General features: G+C 42.3%; 1 protein-coding gene across 2 annotated transcripts in view; it reads right to left on the bottom strand.

Moving 5' to 3' along the window:
* Positions 1-3915: 3915 nt before the first annotated feature.
* Positions 3916-21629, bottom strand: part of dgkg (diacylglycerol kinase, gamma) — a 75464-nt gene continuing 57750 nt past the window's right edge. Inside the window, exons 23-25 of one of the 2 annotated variants that reach the window (XM_026296420.2) lie at positions 12757-12877; positions 11130-11190; positions 3916-9540 (exon numbers count right to left, since the gene is read on the bottom strand). In XM_026296420.2, the coding sequence (XP_026152205.1) occupies positions 9442-9540; positions 11130-11190; positions 12757-12877 (281 nt within the window). In that variant the 3' untranslated portion in view covers positions 3916-9441. The remainder of the gene's footprint in view (positions 9541-11129; positions 11191-12756; positions 12878-21629) is intronic. The other variant, XM_026296421.1, reaches the window with a different exon arrangement.

Here is a 21629-nt window from a genome sequence, read left to right on the forward strand (position 1 = left end):
GTTAATGCACCGTCGGTTTTCCCTTGGGCTCGAGAGGCACGCACGCTGATTGGCGGACGCGAGCTGTCAGTCAAGCAAACGGCCAATGGCCTGCCCGGAGCTCATGAATTATGCATAACCCTCAATCTGACCAATCACAGCGCAGCAGCGGCCTATTTTTATGAATGGCTGGATTTCATTCACATTTTTTTCAACCATCAGAGCCAAGATGCGTTTGTTAAAGGGGCCGCCGCAGTGGAAACGCACCAAAGATCGAAACCCGCACCGAGGCTGCTGTAACCACACTGTCTCACCTCTAGTCATAGATTTTTACACTGCATGACCAAATTGGCTTTAACTGCGTTACTGGCTCTGACGCACTTTATGTCAAAGTGGTGGAAAGTAACTGTGGTTTTAAGTACTAATTTCAGTTCCTCACCACATTTCACAGGGAAATTTTGTAGATTTTATTCCACCACATTTATTTTAAAGCTTTAGTTAATCAACCAATAAATTCTGATGTATAATTATACATTAAATTAAGTTCTCATTAAGAAATAGATTTGTGTTTCAGGAGAGTGATGCAAAGGAGTGAGGATTAGTATGAATGTACTCACAGCAGTTCACGGATTAGAGAAAATTAATCTGACATTATTTTATGAATATTATTTTATTTTAGCAAAGCACTTGCAGAATATGAGACTTTATTATAGATAAAAACCTAACAGTTGATTGTCCTAGCAGAGGTAAATGCAATAATTTGTTGGTTTCCTTTTAATGAATTATTTAAAGATTTAAACCTATTGTTATTCATTTTGAGGTTGGAGCTATTAAGGCTCAATGCTGATAAAGCTTTTAAACAAAGAAACATAAACATGGTCAGTATGTTTTTTCTTATCAAACACTTTTGTAGCAAGTGTCAATAGACAAACTTTGGAGTTTCATGTGAAAATTATCACTGTTTTAAAATTAGAAATGTAAACATCATTTTGAGAAAGCATTTGTTAGAAAACAAAGTGTGTGTGTGTGTGTGTGTGTGCTTGCTCACAAACGTGAGTGAAGGAACGATGGCTAAAACCCAAAGGTCATAAATAAATAACCTTTGTCATTATCACCTCAGTCACCAAATTAGGAGTCCCTTATATAAACTCTATGTCACCACACATGTCACTCAGTTTAAAACAAATTTCAGCAGCTGGTATGAAAACTATAATCTCTGGCGAATCCCTGCAGCAATGACACAGAGATTATGAGCCTGCTGCAGAGGCAATAATAGTAAGATCAGACAAACACACCTCGACTTCACATAGGACACAGGGCTATCTTTGTGGACCATCTCAGAGGTCTAAGGCCAAAGGCACATGGCTTGTCTTTCAGCATATAAGCTCCAATTGGACATGTAGGTCTGAAAACATGGAGGAGCGAGGGTTTAAAAATATCCCCTTGTACATGTGAATGAAGCATTAAATAGCAGAGGACATATCTCTGGGAGACTATTTCAAAAGCAACAGCCTGCAGGTCCACTGTATAGTGCACCTCTCCGTTGGTGCGGATGTGGTGGGTGGTCACTTGGAGGCGTGTGGAGAGTGAGCACATTGTGTTGCTGTTCTTACTGTTTCCTTAAATAAATGTGCCATATGCAAAGGGTGACATGCTGCTTGTGTACATACCTCTCTCTCTGGAGAGTGAGAAGAGTGAGAAAGTGGCTATTATGAAGGCAGGGCCAATTTTAAAGTGCTGATTTCCTTTTCCCTCATAAACTACTACTGTAGGTTAGTGTGACACTGACATAACAGCAAGGTCAGCAGCACTGCCGCGCCGCAACGTAGGCTAATCCAGATACTAAGAATTCTTTACTTAGCCTGCTGAAGAGGCTGCAAAACAAGCGGTGGAAGAAGTACACTACCAATTTTTTTAAAAAACATTTGTAAAATTAGCAATACTGCAGTCGACAAATACTTGGTTACAAGTAAAAGTTATGGACTTAAAATCTTACAAAAATATTGGCATTAAAATAAACAGAACATAAACTACCAAAAGTGCTCATTATGCAGAACAGTCAGGTTCAGGTTAATGTTACAGCTAATAAATTATTATTGTTCTGAAAACGTCTTGTGAATAAGGATCAAAATCAGTCACCGGAACCAGATGCTTGACAAACCTGTCATGTTTATTACCCATAATGCAACTCAATCATGACAGTATAGTCAGAAATTTGCATATGCATGGTATTTTTAGTTTGCTATGGCTGTATACTGTTTTAATTTTTTTTTTACACCTCTGCATTATTGTGTGGGGGTTTCGTGTCAGAGCGGCGATACCACAAACTCCCCCAGAGTTTCACTTATAAACTCGACGTCTTCAGCACAACCAACAATGAAATGACGTCATACCTTCGTTCAGATTTTACACATGAGAATTTTTAAATCTTTTTTTAAACACAGTACGCAGTAGTAATCCCCATGGCCTATAAACTGACACTGATGTGTAAAACTAGTGGAGTTCCCCTTTAAAAAGCTGTGGTTCAAAGTTCACTGTTGATATGATTGAGCGCTCCAGTAAGATTTCATTTTGTTGCACTGCCTTTTTTGAGGAGAAGCATGAACTTTGAACCTGAATATTTCCACATCTTCAGTCTCCTGACAGCAGGACAGCTCCAGCTCCACTTGGCAAAGACAAGGAGATAAGATCACAGGCTGCAGAACAACTACTAAATGGACCTTGTAGTGAGAACGTTCACTAAAAACCACTGTTTCATTTATAACACACTTCCTATCAAGATTTTTTCTAGGATTTCAAAACTGTACATATTCTAAGGCTTTATCCCACCAGTGAACCTGACCTTTGGTGCCACCCCAGCAAAAATAACAGCCACTATAATGAAGCACAAGTGGGTGAGGTCATTATAATTGAGAATCTTGGCAGTCTGTCCTAGCTTGCAAATGTCTGTCAAAATGTGCATTTGGAAATGAGTTAAATGGGAAAGTGGTGCCTCTGGGCACAGGATGCTCGCTCACTGAAGGACAAGATGTGACTCGCCTGCTATTAATAGCACTTTGGGAGATAATTCCTGCCTTGTTATCTTAGCAGCTGCACTCAAGAAGCGTTGCCAAAGGCAGACTGTTCAGAAGCTCTGAGTTGTATAACCATGCTTTCTTTTATTTCCTCTCTTGTTCTTAATTCAGTACTTCCTTCTCTTTGGACTTTTTCTTTTCTTTCCAATTCGCTGCCTTTCTCTCCCTCTGCTTTTGTTAGATACACAAGAAACTACAAGCCAACATATGAGGGCAGGAGGGCAAAAACAGAACTGTACTGAAAATAAGGAGGAGCTACAATGATTTGTACAGGTGTGACAATGGATGGCCTGAAGGGGGAGGAGCCACAATGAGGCTGCATAGGAACAAGGAGCACGCACTTGTTTTACGCTAACTGGTCTTATACTTGTGTAGCGCTTTTCTACACTCAAGTGTACTCAAAACACTTTTACACTATTTGTTCATTTTCCCATATAGCCCAGTGGAAGAGCCACCAGGGTGGAACTTGGGGTTCAGGGTCTTGCTCAAAGACACTTCCACATGTGGACCAGAGAAGCCAAGGAACAAACCACCAACCCTCTGGTTCGTGGTCGCCCTGCTCCACCTCCTGTGCCACAGCTGCCCCACTCCTGCTGTCAATGACATGACAATGCTAACATTTTGATATTTAGTGATTACAGTGTTTACAGTGATTACCATCTTTGTTTGTTTGTTAGCTTGTGTGTTGTATTTTCATTTGCCACTAGCTCATAGTGGCACTTTACACACAAACATAGTGAGTAACTGGGTAAGTGGTCTGTGATCAGTGGTCTGATTTAAACTAAGTAGAACTCTAAGAACTCCAACCCTGCTACAATCAGTGGTCATTGGTTGATGTGATTAAAGAAAAAGGGACAAAATGCATATTCGACCTATTCTGTTTATTTGGTAAAATGTCTAGTCCATTAAAATGCCAACAACTGAACAGTGAGGGTGACATACTGTAGAGACAGACACAGGGCAGACTGCGGAGGCTGGACATATTGATTCCTCCGCCTCTTTCATCCAATCAGGTCCTGGACCTCAAAGGGGACAGTCTGCCCTTGACCCTGTGTGGGCTGAGAGTCCCCGACCACACCGACCCTGAGGGGGAACAGAGGCCTCATATCACGGATGGAGAGTTCATAAAACATTCGATTAACTGTCATTGGTTACAAACAGCAGCTTCTGTCCTACTCGCTCATAAGCCCTGAAGCTGTGTGATGACTTTGCTGTTGTGATATGTAGAATCTGGTTTGCGGCTCTTTTTCTATGATTGGATGATTTAATGTACACGTATAGAGCAACATCACACTGCCAGGCCTCTCTGCTTCATCTGCGCTCCTGATGTCACCTAATAGTAAGAACTGGATCACACCAGTCCGGACTGCAGAACCACTAGTTGGGTTGGAGAGGGAGGGGGCTGGTTCCACATGAGGGGAGCAGATGGAAACGGATCGCTCTGATCCTGTTGATTAATGAAACTGCAGCTAATTAAGAACAGAGTTGTGAGGTGTAGCAACAAGCTCATGCTTAAAGAAAGAGTCTGACATTTTTGGATATACGCTGACAGCCTTTTCCCCCAACACTTAGACAGGAAGATTAATGCCATTTAAATGCCTGGAGTTAGAGCCAGGAGGTAAATAACTGGGACCAGGGGGAAACTGCTAACATGACCCACAAATAATTAAAATATTCCTACTAACACCACCAAAATCATCACGTACATTAGACATATTGTTTGTTAAAGCATTTAGAAGTAAAATATCAAAATGTCAGTTCACTGTCTCAGTGGGAGATAACAGCGCTGCACTAATTACTGAGCTTTAAATTTGTTCCTAAGCAGGTTTCACCACCTGGTCCAGCACTGAGACAACAGTGCTATCGATCGGCTCATCCAACTCTTGGCAAGAAAATGAACTAACACGTTTTCTAAAAATCCACGTGCAGCTTTTCTTACTCATACAGAAAGAAATCAAAACAGCCAGAAATACGAACCTTCCCACAACTTAAGTAGATTAGAGACCGGAGCAGACACATGCCATGTTGTCTTCTGTATTATAGACCGTCTGTATATTAGCTTGTTGTCAGAAACCGAACTATGAGCAAACATCAATCAGGCTGGTTGAAGAAAAAAATGTCAGGACAGAACAAAACAGCCTGGAGTTAACGTCACAACGTTGAGTGTCCGAGTGTGGATTTTACTTTTAATTTCACTGAATTCATTTATCAAATGTCTAAAAGTAGCAAAATATAATAAAAGATAAGGCTCTTGATATGTTTCATCATATGTTTTCAATCCCAGCAAAAGTCAACACTTATTTTGTCTTGTTAAACCAGAAAAGGCATCACACAGATGAATCCTTTCTGTCTATAAACTATCCAGACCACAGCAGTGAGCACATTTCCCTTCATTACAATCATCCTATGGCTAGAAACACTCAATAGAGCACCAAATGTGTGTTAATCCGCTGCTGAAAATAGTCCTCCAGCAAACCTACCATTTACTCCTGGTTAAATAACACTTACTTAAACATTACAAACGTTACTGAGGAATTAAAAGAATGTAACTAAATATGAGTTTTTGTATATGATAAAGTTTAATAATGAGATATGGAATATCATTGTTTGTTTTGGCCTTTTGTCATGGGATGTGTTGCCTTATACTTTGAGACAAATGCAACCTGCAGACAAAGGTGGACACAGATCTCACCTCACTTGTAAACCTGAATAAGGTCTTATCCTTGTTTGTGAGAAATCTGGATTCCAGCTGTAGTACTTTGGTATTATGGCATGTACATGTCCAGGTCAGGAGAAGCCTGAAAACTGGAATATTAGAGCCTATGTTAATGCTAATGTTACTCGATGACTACCCTGGGTTGCGAAGTGTTGATAAAATTATCTGCACTTTGTTTGTCTAAAAGCTGTGGGTCAGCTGTTTATGGTCAAAGGTAAAAGCAAACCTTTTGTGCTAATTTGGAAAAGAATATGTTACTCTAAATGCTGCTGCAAATAACTGTCCTTTCTCTGCAGTGTGACCAGTTTAGTTAGTCTTCTGAGTCCTGTGTGAAGCTGCGAGCACAGAGAGGGTCCATTTATTTGTTAAGGCAATTGATCAGTTCAGAGGACAGGAGTGGACATGAGTTGTGACACACACATTGGAAATGCACTCAGAGGCTCCATGCAGACGTTCGTGTTGCTGCCCTTTGATCCGACGGTCAATCACGGATGGCTGTTGTAATGGTAACCTGCTCTATGTGGCAAGACAGTGTCTCTTCTGCTGTTTTTAAACATGCTACTAAAAATGAAAAGCACAACAAATAAATATATCAGATAAATGATTTTTTTTTTTAGGAAAGAAATCAGTTTGAATACTAGAGTCTGATCCGCTCTCTCTCCTGTTTTGTTCACTCTCCTTTTGTTTCAGCAGGCATGCGGTGATGTAAGTTAACTTTAGATAAAATATTATAAACAAATATATACACTTGGTAATATAGCTGTCTAAAACCTTTCATTAAATGTAAAGTTACTGTAAACATGCACTCTTTTACCACTGAGTTCTCTTGACACCCAGGCTCCATTGGGAGCAACAGCAAATTAAAGATTCTCATGGCTTCATTTTGTGCCTTGGTGGCATTTAGGCTTTGCCAGGTATGTTAAACCGCTTTTTATTGGCATGTAATTAAATAGAAACCAAAGTGACATGTAACTCACCTGATTTCCATCCAAGCTGATGCTGATGCTGTTTGGAGGAAGTGAAAATCTTGAGGACACCCTGGGTGACCCGGCTGTTTTCATGGGGCCTGGGTGCCAGGGGAACGACTCGGTGTGTTTTAAAGGGAACAGGGTATGAAGGCGTGAAGCCCGACCCTACAGCGGAGCTCAGGTTGTCCCGTCAGAACATCTCACCAGTCTCACTCTGCCCTGCAGCGTTAACACGTATACTACAGCAGGGTGCAAGGCAGCTTTCCACAAATGTCTAACTCACATAATATATGGATCATTTGAGTTTTAACATCTACATGTCTCAGTTTGAGCTTCACTTTTTGAAGATGTTATTGTTCATCTGGGGTTGAGCTCAGATTTTCTGTGATTTTCTGTGAGGGTGTGTGTGACAAAATCACCTCAACTCAGGGTCCATGTACTACCTGTTTCTGAGTTTTCAATTAGAACCTTAATTGACATGATAATGTCACAGTCAATACGCTATTGGAGAGTCTTTAAAGTAATATTTGTGATCGAGAATGGGACTAACTATGTAAAGAAACTGTTTTTATCTGTCTATTTCAGCCCAGAGGGAAACATCTCAACATCTGATGGACAGACTGACAGGATGAATCTGACTTGGCCTCTAGCACCATCGTGATGTTGCGATTTATAGTTCTGAGTGACATTAGCAAAACCAAGCCTGTGTACAAGGAAAACATTATATCTGCAAGTTATCGTTTAGCTCAAAACACAGCCTCACAGTCCTACTGGCTTTACAGCCTGTTTCTGTTCTGCACTTTCTGGTCCGTTATTGAATATACTGATATAGAGTCTGCAGTAAGATAAGATATAATTGTCTCAACTTTCAGCAAATACACAAACATTTGTTATGGTGAAGCTGAGTTTCCACAGATTGGTGATGAGATGCCACCTGAGGCAGCTGAGTTGCTGCAGAAGCATCAGAAAAGCTTGTAATGGCCTTTGAGTTGAGATTATTTCGTCATAGACTGTGTAATTGTGGTGCATTTGTTTTCCTGTTTCTTCTACAAAGCAGGGAAGAAACTAAACTGAGGAAAATGGCAAACTGCTAATTTTACATCTAATACAATCTGAATTAGACTAAGTGGAAAACTGCCTTCAGAGAGCGACTGTAGCAGCTCTGCAGGGTGAAGAATACTGATCTGAACCCCTCTAAGCTATTTCCACATCAATAACAAGGATATATTAAAACACATTCGTGTGTACAGTATATGTGGGCTACACCTACGTTCCAGAAATATACATATATCTGTCTGCACATACCTTATAATATAATTTGCCATATTTGGGGGGAGAGTAATACAGATACATTCTTTCTAAACACTGAACTAATCGTCCTGCTCCAATAAAAACTCCTAATGATTTGTCTGTTGCTCCTATATCCCATTTATGTGTTAGAGGCAGCACCTTGCAGCAGGGGCAGGCTCTGGGATTTGCACTCTGACAGCACACTTGACATTGTGCATCCATGTTTGACACGGTAATTAGGCGTAGGGTTTCACTGGAGGACAGATAGACCCCCCTTGAAATAGAAGGATAAATTTAGTTCCCCTGTCAAAGCTGTGGTAAATAAAAACCCCTGGGGCCCTGCTGTTTTACCCTTGAGGGGATATATTTTAGTCCTTGACCCACCAGAGGTGTCCCACAGTGGACAGTGTTGGTTCAGTCTGGATGGTTGTCTTTGAGCACATCAAACTAATTCATTTCTTAAGAAGGTGAAGCTGAACTACTATTCCTCTAATCTCTACGTTCAACCTCGATTCTGGTTGATTTATATATGTATGACTGTACACACCTGGCCAGTCTACAGCCAGATCATCTACAGAGCCTGTAAATATGGTTTAAAGGATCTTTTTTGTAGGCTAGTAATGCTAAGAGTCTAAAATCCCACTCCAGGCCACTTCCATCAGCCAACAAACACGATAAGTCAATAATGGATGAGACTTGTCTACTCGTCTCCTCAGCTGCACCATGCTGTCAGTCTGTGGGGACGCCCTGGAGCAGGCACTCTCATAAGCAACCACTGTTTCATTATTCAGACAGGTGTTTTAACCGAAAGATGGATCTCACTGTATTTACTCACCGGCCTTGTAAACAGCCACAGTTGCAGCCACACTGCTCTCACCCCACCCTCCCTGTCTTTTCTACTGTAGTGTGTTTGGAGCTCTTTCTTCCTCTACTGGCTTATCATGCAGCCTGCTTCTTTAAGCCTGCATCTCCTCACTACCACTTTCCTCACTTCAGTCAAGGGGACTCCAAGCAGTCAAAGGTGTCTATGGCAGGCAGTGCGGTACTGGTTTATGGCTGAGTTTTTGGGGGCAGGGGGCGGCTCAGACTGAGAGACTTAGCTGTTGCAAGAGGTTGAGACTAAATCCATGGCTGGGACCTGGAGGTTAAGAGACAAGACTAGAGGATGATGGTTACACAGGAGTAGGTCGGTGCTGTATACTGTGAGTCTTTTCATTGTAGGTTCCATCACTGCAGGTTCCTTTAGGAAAGGTCCACTTGTTAATGTGGTCCTGTAAGTGATTCCCACTTTTAAACTCCAACCTGGGAGCAGTGCACCAGTCTGATGGAGCTGTCTATACAGTGGGAGGCATGTGTGTGCATACAGGTACAGTGCGTGTGTGTGTCTTTGTGTTTGTGTGTGCATGTGTGAGTCCTAGTCGCGGCTCCGGTTGCGTTTCTTGAAGAAAAAGAACGGCGTCTTCTGAGGGGGGCCCAGTAAAATGGGGACCTGATTCTTGTGTGTGATCCGGACCTGTAAGAACCAGACAGAGAAGGGTGTGATAAAGGGTTCTGGTTTGCAAAGAAATCTGTTTTCAGTGTCTTTTATGTAAAATTTTATCAGGTTGACATTCATCGCTTCACAATAGACTGTTATAAAACCACTCACTGCGACCTTGAAAATAACCCACATACCACAACAAAACACTCTCTAGCTTCCTCCCCCATGAAGCTTTTACTATAACAGAATGAAAAATGGTTGAAATGCTTTGAGGATGAACAGAAAAGAGCAGATTTCTTCCATTTATATGAAGAATTCATCCAGCCTCTGATATCTGACGGTATAGCAGCGTTGAGGCTGTGGGCGTGCAGAGGAGGAAGATGAACTAAGTAATATAATAGTAAAATAAGTTTTATTTATTCAGCACTTTACTTGTGCTGTTTCACAAGAGGATGAAATAATAAAACAGTGATTAAACAGTCTTAATAAAACAGGTAAAAATGAAAACTTCTTTAAAGAGAATGTTTTAAGAAGAGATTTGTGTAAAAGGCTGCAGAGTTCAAGGGGCCTCGCTCTCAGTCACTAAACAGGCTCATAGAGGAGTAGAAGTCATGAGGTCTGGTCATGTAAAGCATTAACAGTCAACAATAACGATGTCAGATCAATAAAAATATAGACAGGAACCCAGTGCAAAGGCTTGGTCTGACATAACTGAGTTTTTCAGCTGCCAGGGATAAGTGGGTGTCCACTGGCCCCCAGAGGAAGCTCTGGACACCCTGATGACTATATCCACCTCTGATACTGGCTCTGGCTTCACCCCCATCAGTGACTCTACTTTCTCCTAAATGTTTCTGTAGCCAGAGTCACCTGTCTAACCAGACCCCCAACCCTGACCTAACAGGTGGTTTACCCACAAGCTGGAGCAGGAGGACCCCGTGTTTGGACAGGTTCAGGTGCTCCGGGACCTACTGGTGACCCACACTGCAGCCAGAGTTTCACACAAAACCTTCCAGCCAGTCATGTGCGATGGCACGGCAGAGTTTGCTCTGCAGCAGCACACTGCTGTGGCCAATTAAACGTGTGGAAGTGCACATTCCTGGTACATTTTGTAGCATCAGTGACAAGTTTCTGTTGGACTGTTGCCGCGATAACTTTGCCTTCCTCACAGTTTTCTACAAAGAGCATATGTGCAGTGATTTGGTGTCTGATAAGCCTCTACGCTCCTGGATTTGGTACCAAAACTTTCTTCTGTAACACCTGCTTGTGTTTTTGATTCTTTTCTTTCCACATGGGCAAATATCAGAAAATGAACCTAAAAGACTGGATATCAGATTTTTCCTTTCTGACTCTGTGACTGATTCTGGAGTTAAAACCAACCAATGACATTCTTTATAAAAATCTGAACTGTCACATTTCATTGGGCAACAGCTGTAATACTGTAAATCATCTGACTGCTGTCTTTGATTCACGAGTGAAATGAAACCTACGCACAGCCCAAAAATATTCACAACTATGTGCTTCAGGGACAAAAGTCCCGTGTCTGGGCGTCACTGGAGTCTAAGATGTGCAACTTCGAGGGTCTTGGATGCATTTTCAGAGACTTGGTTGTGTGTCAGTCTCACCGTGCAGGGAGGCTGCATCCAGGGCTCGCCATCGATTTGCATGGGCAGCCGTCGGGACGTCCTGCGGACAGAGAGAGCAGAGGGAAGAGCAGGAGAGGTGGTGGTGGTGGTGGTGGTGGGGGGAGAGAGAGGACAGGGAGGGGTCGGAGGTGGTGAAGGTCAGATCAGACACAACTCAGAGCAACGAGAGGCCTGTTCACACTGTCCCAGTACAGGGTCAAACACTGCACCCTTTGTTCCCAGGAGACCCATTTCCCAGACAGACCCCCCCTCTTTAAACTCACAGAGCCACTACACACACACACACACACACACACACACACACACACACACACACACACACACACACACACACACACACACACACTCTGGGTTGATTTAAGACTTTCATGCATGCCTCTGTGACTACAGAAACACAGTATGGGAGAATGACTGTGATGAATGCTCTTTTAATTCTGGTCTAGGGAAATATTAGAGGCGGTTTGCTGAATAAGTGAGAGAACAACTTGTAAATGTCACTTCTTTAGTCCAGTAATTCTGTGGATATTAAATGAGACAAGTCTTATAAAACCACTTTCGTTGAAAGAAAGAAAAAAAGTGTCAAAACCAAAATGTGGCCAGAGAATTGAACTGAACCTGAAAATAGTTTGAAATGAAGGTGTCGTATCTGATGTCCTTATAGGTCAACTTACATTTATTCATTTGCTGATAACTAAAAATTGCATTGTACAGTAAATAAAATTAAAAAAAAAACATTTATTAATTATATACTATAAGGTCTCCAATCAGTTTTTGTTAGTTGAGAAGTGAAAACGACAGTTTTGAGAAAGAGCTGAAAACAGTTACATCCTGAAAATGAAACGATCTCACTCCAACAACACACAACGTTTCAGACACATGAACACCGGGCCTGACCTGATGTGGTCAACGTGGTTTGGGTTACATTTGTGTGTGAATCGCTGTGAACAGCTGGTGACATCAGCTACACTCTGTGAGCATCTGAACAAAAACCATGAACATCTTTTTGGCCAGAGAGCAAATTAGTTTTAGGATCTGTGCCACACACTGTAACACTGCTCTCTCTCTCCAGTGTCTCCCGTCTCTCTCTACACTTTCAACTTCACGATAAAGACAAAAAGTCTCAAATCACAACAAGCTAAAACTACAACATGTGGCAGTGAAAGACTAGAGCAGCAGAAAATGATTTATTTAGTATTTCTACCTGAATGTTAGTGGTTGTCGCTAATAAGAAAAAACCCAAGGAGATATAACAGAGGGAGTTTGATGACTCAGAACTCATCCAAACTCATTATTCTGATTGTGAGTGAGTCAAAATATATAATTTATTAGTTATATGTCTGTTATTGCTTGGATGCTGCAGGGATTTCAACCACCAAAGGCACAAAACACTCAAAACAGAGACTCAGTTCTCATTGTACGAGAATGAAATGTAGCATGGATTCGTTCTGAGCAGCTTCCAGTTGGTCGACCAGAAGGAAGAGAAAGGAGGGAAGAGCAGTGACACGAACAGATGAAGGAAGGATGGAGATCAGGAGGTGACAGGAGGGAGGAGGGTGGTGTAAATGTGGGAAAAGATGGAGGCAGCTGAGAGACAGGAGGTTCTGACCTGATGGTGACGTTGGCACATTGAGCCAGTCTGCGTCCTGCACTCTTCAGTCCAGTGTAGATCTGTCCCATCTCTATCGCCCCTTCCAGACCCACCACCTCCAACAGCTGGTCACTGAAGTCTGGACATAGTTACACAGGGTGTGTTAGAGCGAGAACAGGAAGTACAGGAGCAAGTACGCAATTATTTTGTAGTAATCAGTTATGGCTTCAGAGCTTCAGACCAGATGAGGCAGATCTGTGTGAGACATCACTTTCATTCATCTGACTGATATTTGTGCCCTCTGGTTTAATAACACGTCTCTGGACGATCAGCGCCTCCAGCTCTTCATTCTGATCAGCCAACTCCTCATAACAGCCGCACACTTTTATTTTGTTCAAAACCTTTGAGCTACATTTAGTAAATGGACACTGGACTCAGCAGCTTTTCAGCTTCAGTGTCTCCATTCAGATCAAGCATGTACACATGGTTCAAAAACATGTTTTAAGAAGAGAGCACCCTGATCTTTAACACTCCTAACTATTACATTTAAAAAGAAAAAGAGAAACTAGTTCCAGCAGCAGCAGCAGCAGCAGCAGGTGGCTGCTTGACCTTGGCTCCATCCCACAAAGGTCAAAGGTGGGACTTAGCAGCAATAAGGACTTCACAGGTAATGGAAAAAAGATAAATACTATTATTTTTATAATCATACAACATTAAAATGTATCGTTGAGGTTTAAGGATGCAACCTTGTGAAAAAAGGGTGTCATCATGTACTTGTATAGAATATTCAAAAAGGCTTAATGAACAGTGAACTCAATCGCCAGCGACCGTCCCCTAAAGATACAGACCTCAGTGAGACTCGTCTGAGAGTGTCAACCCATTTCAAAGGTTTTTATCTTCTCTACAAATGTCCCTTTGTGTTGCTGCATCAGTCAATCTGACATTTCACTTTCACTACAGTTTATCTCATAAGTCACTGAACATGATTGAGAAATTATGTGTGTGTGTGTGTGTGTGAGGGTGTGTGTGTGTGTGTGTGTGTCCCCCGAGCAAATTCACAGGTTTTACAAATGATTTGTGAAATGAATTATACAGAAATCTGAGAAATGCTTGGTCTTCACAGCCAGTGTGATAATTTGTGAGGCGCTACAGCAGAATCAAATCTCATGCAACTGTGTTAGCGGCAAACTCCTGCACACTAACTCGCTGTGGCCGCGTACAGGTCGCATCTCGTCCAAACACGGTGACACGAAGCTGAATGAGCTGAGCAGGAGTTTTTTTTATCTGTTTTTTATCAGTATTTTAAACTCTCATTATCGCCGGTACTCTGATTATCCAGATTATCGGATGGTGTGGTCTGGAGCGAGACAGGATTGGGCCTCTGTAACCCATTTGCCCTCCATGGTGATTCATGCAGGTTAATGTGGAGCTCTGGGACATGATTCACTTAATCACAAACATCACAAAGCCAAATAAAGAGAGAGAAAATGTCTCTGCTGAACGTTCCCATGAACTCAACCCGCAGCTCTGCAAATAGCAGCTGGTTTCTCATGGTTACATGTTCCCGATGTTAGTGCCAGACAAAAAGGCAAAAAGAGTAAGTGCAGGTAAATATGAACGTAATGAATCTACATTAATGACTGTAGCAGATTTTTGCTTCGATGCAGCAGGAAGCGAGTTTTTGTGAGAGGCTCCCAGGGAACCAGTCGAACTGTTCCCCGAGGGTCTCAGTCCTCCATCCAGCCCCGACAAGCTGAGACTGGCAGGAGCCTCGGGCTGCAGGCCTGCCTGTTTGAGTGTAAACAACGTTAATAATTTCCCAACGTCGTCAAACCTCTCTCAGTCTTTTGGCTTTCTTTCAAACTGGAAACTGGTGTGTTTTTGTTTTCCCCCTGAGAGAAAAGGTGAGAAAAGCCTGATTCAACACAGGGCAAGTCTGAGTGATGGCGTTTTAAAAAAAGCAGTGTGACATAAGTGCACAATTAAATTTGATTTTCTTCTCCTCTAATAAACTACTGCACACTGTCAGTCCTGCAAAGACATTTGATGTTGAAAACCCTCATGTGAAAACCACCCTGCCCTTTCTGAAAATAAAACTCCACAGAGCAGCTGGGTGACTTCAGGTTTAAGGCTGCATAGAGCACACGCAGCTGCATGTGTGGCATTTGAAAAGCGCTGCCATTTCGTGCCGAGCCGCAAAGATGATCATGGTCTATATGGGAATAACTTCGCTGCTGCTGAGTCACTGGTACTCTTTAATATTTCAGATGACAATTGAAATGAAAATGTCAGAGTAGAGAAAAAAACAAGCATCTTAAAATCACTCAAATGCTGCAGAACTCACGGACGAACTGCTCGGGGCACATGCATTAGCACAGAGGAGTGTGAGAGGAAAGGAAACACTGGTGCACAGCGGCATGGAAATTGTTTTTGAATTGTTAAAAGGTTTCGCTCGATATTAGTGTGATGACAGTTTCGTATCTACTGTAGCTGGTGACATCAACTGCAAGTCTGAAGAACAGTTTTTCATGTGTGAGTGGCTCATGTGTATTTACTTCAGGTTTATTACAGTGTAGTTGTAGGACAGTTTCAAGTCTTTATTAATGAAGAGCTGTCTCCTCTGAATCCTCCACATATGGATGCAGACAGGAGGAGCTAAAGAAAAATGCAGTAAAGGAAACAAAAAGCTTCTAAGAGTTGTTAACTATGAGCAGTGTTCAGTGGATTTGGGTGTAAATCAGACTGAAAACTGGCCTGTGAGAACAAGGAGTCAGAACTGAATTAATTAATAGCTGATAACACTTTTAAATGTCATCAGTACAGGCAAAGTACAGTTTGTCTTTTCACTCATTGTTAATATAAAAATATTAAGCCCACAACAAATGTTGAAAGATCGTTTATGAATGTGATTGAGCATGGTATACCCACCACAAATCACATAGCCCACATTTATAGAAACCTACCCTGGGAATTAGAGCTAAACATTATAATAGAGGATGACATGTGGGAAAACATATGTGTTGTCTGTCACAGGGGTGTTAGCAGTCAAACATGGGAGGAATTTGATTGGAAATTGAAAATAAGATTTTTTAGAGTTTTTAGAGTTGCTAAATGTGATAGCTCTTCACAATTATCACAATGTTGGAGAAACTGTGGGAAAGTGGGCGACTATGTTCATATATTTTGGGAATGCCCCCAAAATACAATTATACTGGGAAGCAGTTAAGAGGGAAACATGTAAAACTCTAGGATGTGACATACCAACGCCGCCTTTCATTTTTCTACTGGATGGCTCTCCCTCAGATCAGCTGAGCAAATCACAGCTATTTGTACTACATAATGTTTTAATGGTTGCTAGGAAGATTATCACAGTGAACTGGATGAAGATAAGTGAACCCACTCTGACAGAACGGGCACAGAGACTGAAGCAGATATACATATTTGAGAAAATGGCTGCACATTTACAGTTAAAGTCAGATATCTTTATTCTTATTGAGGTACATTTACTTAACATTGATATGATATGATATGTTATCAGGCCTTCAGTGGATGTTGATCCAAAGCTTTTTCCACATTGCCAATGAAGAAACTTGATACTGAATCATTTATTTATTTGGGCTAAAGAAAAAATAACTTCTACAAAAACAGTTTTTATTCGGGGAATAAACTCCCCTCAGGCTTCTTAAACAGGACAAGACGTCATTGTCCTCAACGGCAGCTACAATCCTGATCACATGTTTATTGTTCAGCATCAAATAAAGAAATGATGCCTTATCTTTAGACCACACACACACACACACACACACACACACACACCAGATGCATCCCTGTCTCGGCAGAGCTTTCCAGGAAAGAATTATAACCGGACGGGGCATCCATTAAGGAAAAACTGGACAGTTGGAGACTAAGGGATCAAGAAAGGAGGGGAGGGGGGTAATAACAGAAAGGATAAAGATGACAGATGGGAATTAAACAGGAAAGCTTCATGTGAAGATGGACAGTCTGTTAATGTGTGCAGTTCACAACTACAGAGTGAACGTGGTGTCAAACTGAGGTTAGAAGGCACAACAGGTAAAAATTTACTATGTCCCACTTCAGTGTTAAAATAGTGCCGTTCAGATATCACTTCCCTGTTGTACTATTAAACATATGAATCCTCCTCCTTCGCACGCCCACCTATACACCTCTACTTCCTCCAGATACCAAACATGGACATGCCGTCCTGCCCGTGTCCCAGAGAGAGAGCCTGATGGCAGAGTAGCCCACTGTGCTGCTTCTCACCTCACTGATGATTCCCGCCCCATCAGATCTCTGCGCTTTTGACTCTCAGGCAACCAGCACTGTTACTTCTCAGCGAGGTAGAGCTAAGAATAGAATAGAACAGCCTCTTACATAACGCGGCCGCAGTGCATTCTGGGATGCGATGGCATTGCTATGCCAAGCAGCGGGTGGCGAGAACCGTTGCTGCGCTGCACTATTTTCTCTGCTGTGCTGGAAACTTGAAGTCATGGACAACATCATGTTTTACGCAGTGACTCAGGAGAGACTTCATAAATATTCAGAACATAACCATATTCTCATTTCTCTATGTCTATATATCTTGATACATGTAAATATATTCTGTCTGAGTCTGTCTGTTTGGTCACTCCTGTTTTGTTTGACTGTAATCATCAATCATCATAATTTCAACTATGGTCAATATGTTGTTTTTCACTAGACAAAAAAGTAGTTTATTGACAATTAAACCTAAAAAACACATGTAGAAGAATGAAAGGCTGGTGGAAACGAAATGTTTAAAGCTTCTCTTGATAAACTACAGCTCGAGTCAGAGAGTCCGGATGAGAAGCTTAAAAAGACACTGAACTACGGGGACATCCAGAGAAAAATCTGCTGTTTTTAATCTTAACGTGATAGAGAAGGAAATGAGGGGAGAGAGGAAGTTTTTGGTTGTGAGTGCTTCAGGAGACTGACGTGGGAGTGTGATTATATGACACAAATGTCACATTAATGCTTAAATGGCAAAGTTTCATGTTTTACTTTTACATGAGGACAGTCTTCTCAATGGACTCAGAAAATTCTGGGAAACCAAACGCTGATGTTTGTCATTATACTTCAATATTTTGGGGGTAATCAAAGTCATTTCCCAGAACAGCCGGCCACTGCAGTCTCACTCAAAAATGGTGAACGTGCTGGGGAGTGTTTTCAGTGACGGATTAACACACATCTGCTCTATGTGACGGTTTATGTGGGATTAATTCAAAATAAGCAGCTCAGTTGACACAGAGGACTGAGATATATCAGGCTTTGGACTCCTTTACTTGCTCGTTTCGGTTTTGAAATTGTGTTGACAATGAGAAAACAGAGAGTATCACCAGTCTTACCCTTTAAGTTTTACATTCAGTGACGAGTTATTTATAACAACCCTCTAATTAGAAACTGAAAGATGAATTATAAACCCCCCCCACCCCATCCCCCTCCCCCCGAAGAATAGCTGCAGCTTTCATTGTGCATCAGTTTGAGGTGTCAGGATATAATTATAAGCAGGCATATTTGTGTATCCTTCCTCCGCCCACTCGCCTTCTCTCCCTCCCTCCCTGACCGGCCTGTTATTGTCTCAGGGTGGTCGGCGTCATGGCAGATGGTCAAGAGGAACTGCAGCTCACCTCGCCAGCGCCAGCAGAAGTAAAGGTACAGGGGAGAGCACTTGGCCGTTTGACAAAGAACACTATGTTACCACGATCCAGAACAAAAATACTCCACACGCAGCATGTCACCGAATCCTTATGTGGACTCTCAACACCCAGATGGTGAGTTTTTTTTCTCCAGATGGGAGACGACAATCGTGGGAAAGAACACATTATAGTCCTGTTCGGTTTTTAAAGAAGATTTAAGAACCATCTTTGAAAGTGGCCGGTCACTTTAAGAACTGTCATTCATTAACTCTGTGGAAATGTATCAGTGGAAGGTCACCCACTCTCCCACCATCCGCTGAGAGCCACTCAGCAGCTTCATATAGGAACTATTTCCACCACACCGACCAGTGGGGGGTGAATAGAAGTAATTATAGTCTGCTGTTTCTGTTGTGTGAGAAGAAAACAATATGCAGACTCTGGATGCGATCGGCCCAAAATAGCCTCCTTCGTGGTGTGTCACAGCCTGACTGTTGTTGGGGGGGGTGGGCTGGGGGTTTGTGGGCCTTGGGAGGCAGGAAAGGAGGAGCGAGACCAGGCAAGGTGAGGGGTGGGGGCGCAGTCTGGGGGTGTGATTGGTGGGAAAGAAGAGAGTGGACAGAGCGTCAGACAAGCAGAGGAAAGAAAACAAATGAGTCACGACTGGGATACAGAACATACCTGAAGTAACTGTTTTCTGCTATTTCAGGTGTGTCGATTAAAGGTTCAACCTTCTTTTGTTGTCGTTTCAACCACGTACAGTGACTATAGAGCGTAGTGGAGCGAAACAACGCTCCTCCAGGACCCATGGAGCTACACAAAACAACACAAATCCTACAACAAGTATTTGTGTATACAAAAAATACAGAAGACGGACAAGCCCATGTGTACAAGCAGACAATGTACAAGACGAAGCAGCATAGAGACGTAGGGTCTAAGGTCCAGTAAGGTCCAAAACAAAATCGATCAATAATGTGCAATATCATTATTAGTCAATAAAAAAACAAGACTTTACTAATTACTCTCATCTAGAACTAAAACACCATCAATCTTTGCTCATTCTGGGCCAATAAGAATGAAAATGAGATTTGAAATTGTTAAAGACTAATTATTATTGAAACACTGTGAAGAAGTTCATTTATTAGACGAAAGTGTGTGTGTACATTTCATTCACTGACATCTTGTCCGTAAAGGTAAGAAATGCCTGTTCTGCTCTGTGTGCACTAACCTCCCTCAGAATGAAAACCAGCTGTTGCAGTGATATGAGGATCCTAAAACTGGCAGGGTTGTGTGAAGAGTCTGGCACAGACCAAACACAAACCTGAAGCAGCTCTATCAAGCCCAAAGTGTCTGTCTCAACCTGTGTGACAACCTCTGCTTAGACAACTTAGTAAAGTAATGGCTTTACTCATATCAACATTCTTCAGTCCGTGCTGTGCCGCACGCTACTGCACATGCAGTTTATTTATGTGCATCCTTTCCAGCCCAATCCACTGCAGGAAGCTGAGGAAATCTGATCCAGGAGCAGGGAGGAAATAAACAAGGCAGGGGAGCAGCGATGCGGAGATAAAAGTCGAGGAGGAGCACAGCGATTCGTACGTGAATCCTGTTCCGTCAGCAGCTCCAGTCCTCACTGCCACTTCCTCTGCTCCCCTGATGGTTATCTGTCTCCACCCGGCTGACAGCACTGGACTTTTAGCCCCACTGCACTTAAAAAACTAAACACATCTACAACACATCTGGAAACCTTAAGCAGCCACTTCAAGCTTTTCTTGAGTGTGACCTACACATGGAGCACGTTAACGGTGAAGGACTACTCAGACTGGGAGTTTCATTAGACAATGACTGAAATGAAAGGGGAGACAGGGACAGTAATAACGACATGCAGCAATGAGCAGGGACGCTGTGACTGAATTTGAAAGGTTCCCACAACTGCATTTTAAGTCCACATACAGGTAAGACAAGACGACAGTGTTTCATCCTGAGTAAATCATATGAATCTATCTCAAGGCCAGCTCATGAACATAATGAGACAGACAGCCAGTGTGCAGAGGGTGTCCATGCTATTTGGGCTGAATAAACATGGACTTCAACAGTTCAGTATTTCATTTCTGCAAATGAGATAAAGCAAAAATTCACTTTCAGTCCGTTCTCAGGTCTGTTAGCGGCTCCTTTATTCCAGTAAAATGACTGTTCCCGGGTAACAGATGCAATAACTACTCGTTAGTGTAGATTGTAGATAGGCTCACTTGTCATTTCTGACCATGCAGAACAAAAAGCAGAGCAGAAACACTCAGAGGACTGAGGTTTCATCACTGAGATCAGAAGTGCCCGGGGCGTCTTCCCTCTCTCTGGGTAACCCTGACTGATTACATTATCTGAAGCAAATGTATTTAAAAGCTTTAGTTTACTGCTCCAGAGAAAGCAACTGCCATAAACAATTATTTGTATGCTAAACATGCAGGCGCGCTTACACACACACACACACACACACACACACACACACACAAACCAAGGCACGTAAATACATACCTAGCACAGTTTCTCTCTGAAACTAGAGCACTGGTCTCTGAGTCCTGGTTCTAAATAGCATTAGCAGGAGAAGCTGATTTAATAAGTCCAGAGACCAGAGATTCCATCACACACGTTCAAACATGCATGTCGTCGATGCGGACACACAGGAATATTTACACACACTCCATACTGTTCGTTCCCTAATGTCCACACGTTTGCACGACGTGTGCAGACAACACAACATCAGGCTGAGAGTATTTTAGCCTCATATCAAGAAATGAAAAATTTCATTTTATTCTTTTTTTATTTTTGTCACCAATCAACTTAACCCTGCGTGTGTTTGGACTGTGGGAGGAGAAAACCTGCGTGGGGGGGGGGGACATGCAGACTCCAGACAGAAAGGCCCCAGGTCAGTCACTGGGGTTCAGACCCAGGAAGTTTGTGGTGAGAGGCTGAACCACACAGCATGTGCAGACTGTGTTCCTGGTCAGGCTGTAATGAGATAAGGAAAATCTGTTCAGGTGAGGACAGTTTGTTGGTCTTTTAAAGGGATTACGTCTTGGATTCAGGTCAAGAGTTAAGACCAATGTGGAGACAATGGCTTCCAAAGCTCACACACACACACACAGTGATAGAAACTTGTGTGCACTGACACAGGATCAGCCGTAATGCCAGACTCATTCACTATTTACAATAGACCCCGTTATC

This window comes from Mastacembelus armatus, chromosome 21 (assembly GCF_900324485.2).
Source record: "Mastacembelus armatus chromosome 21, fMasArm1.2, whole genome shotgun sequence".
Lineage (NCBI taxonomy): Eukaryota > Metazoa > Chordata > Actinopteri > Synbranchiformes > Mastacembelidae > Mastacembelus > Mastacembelus armatus.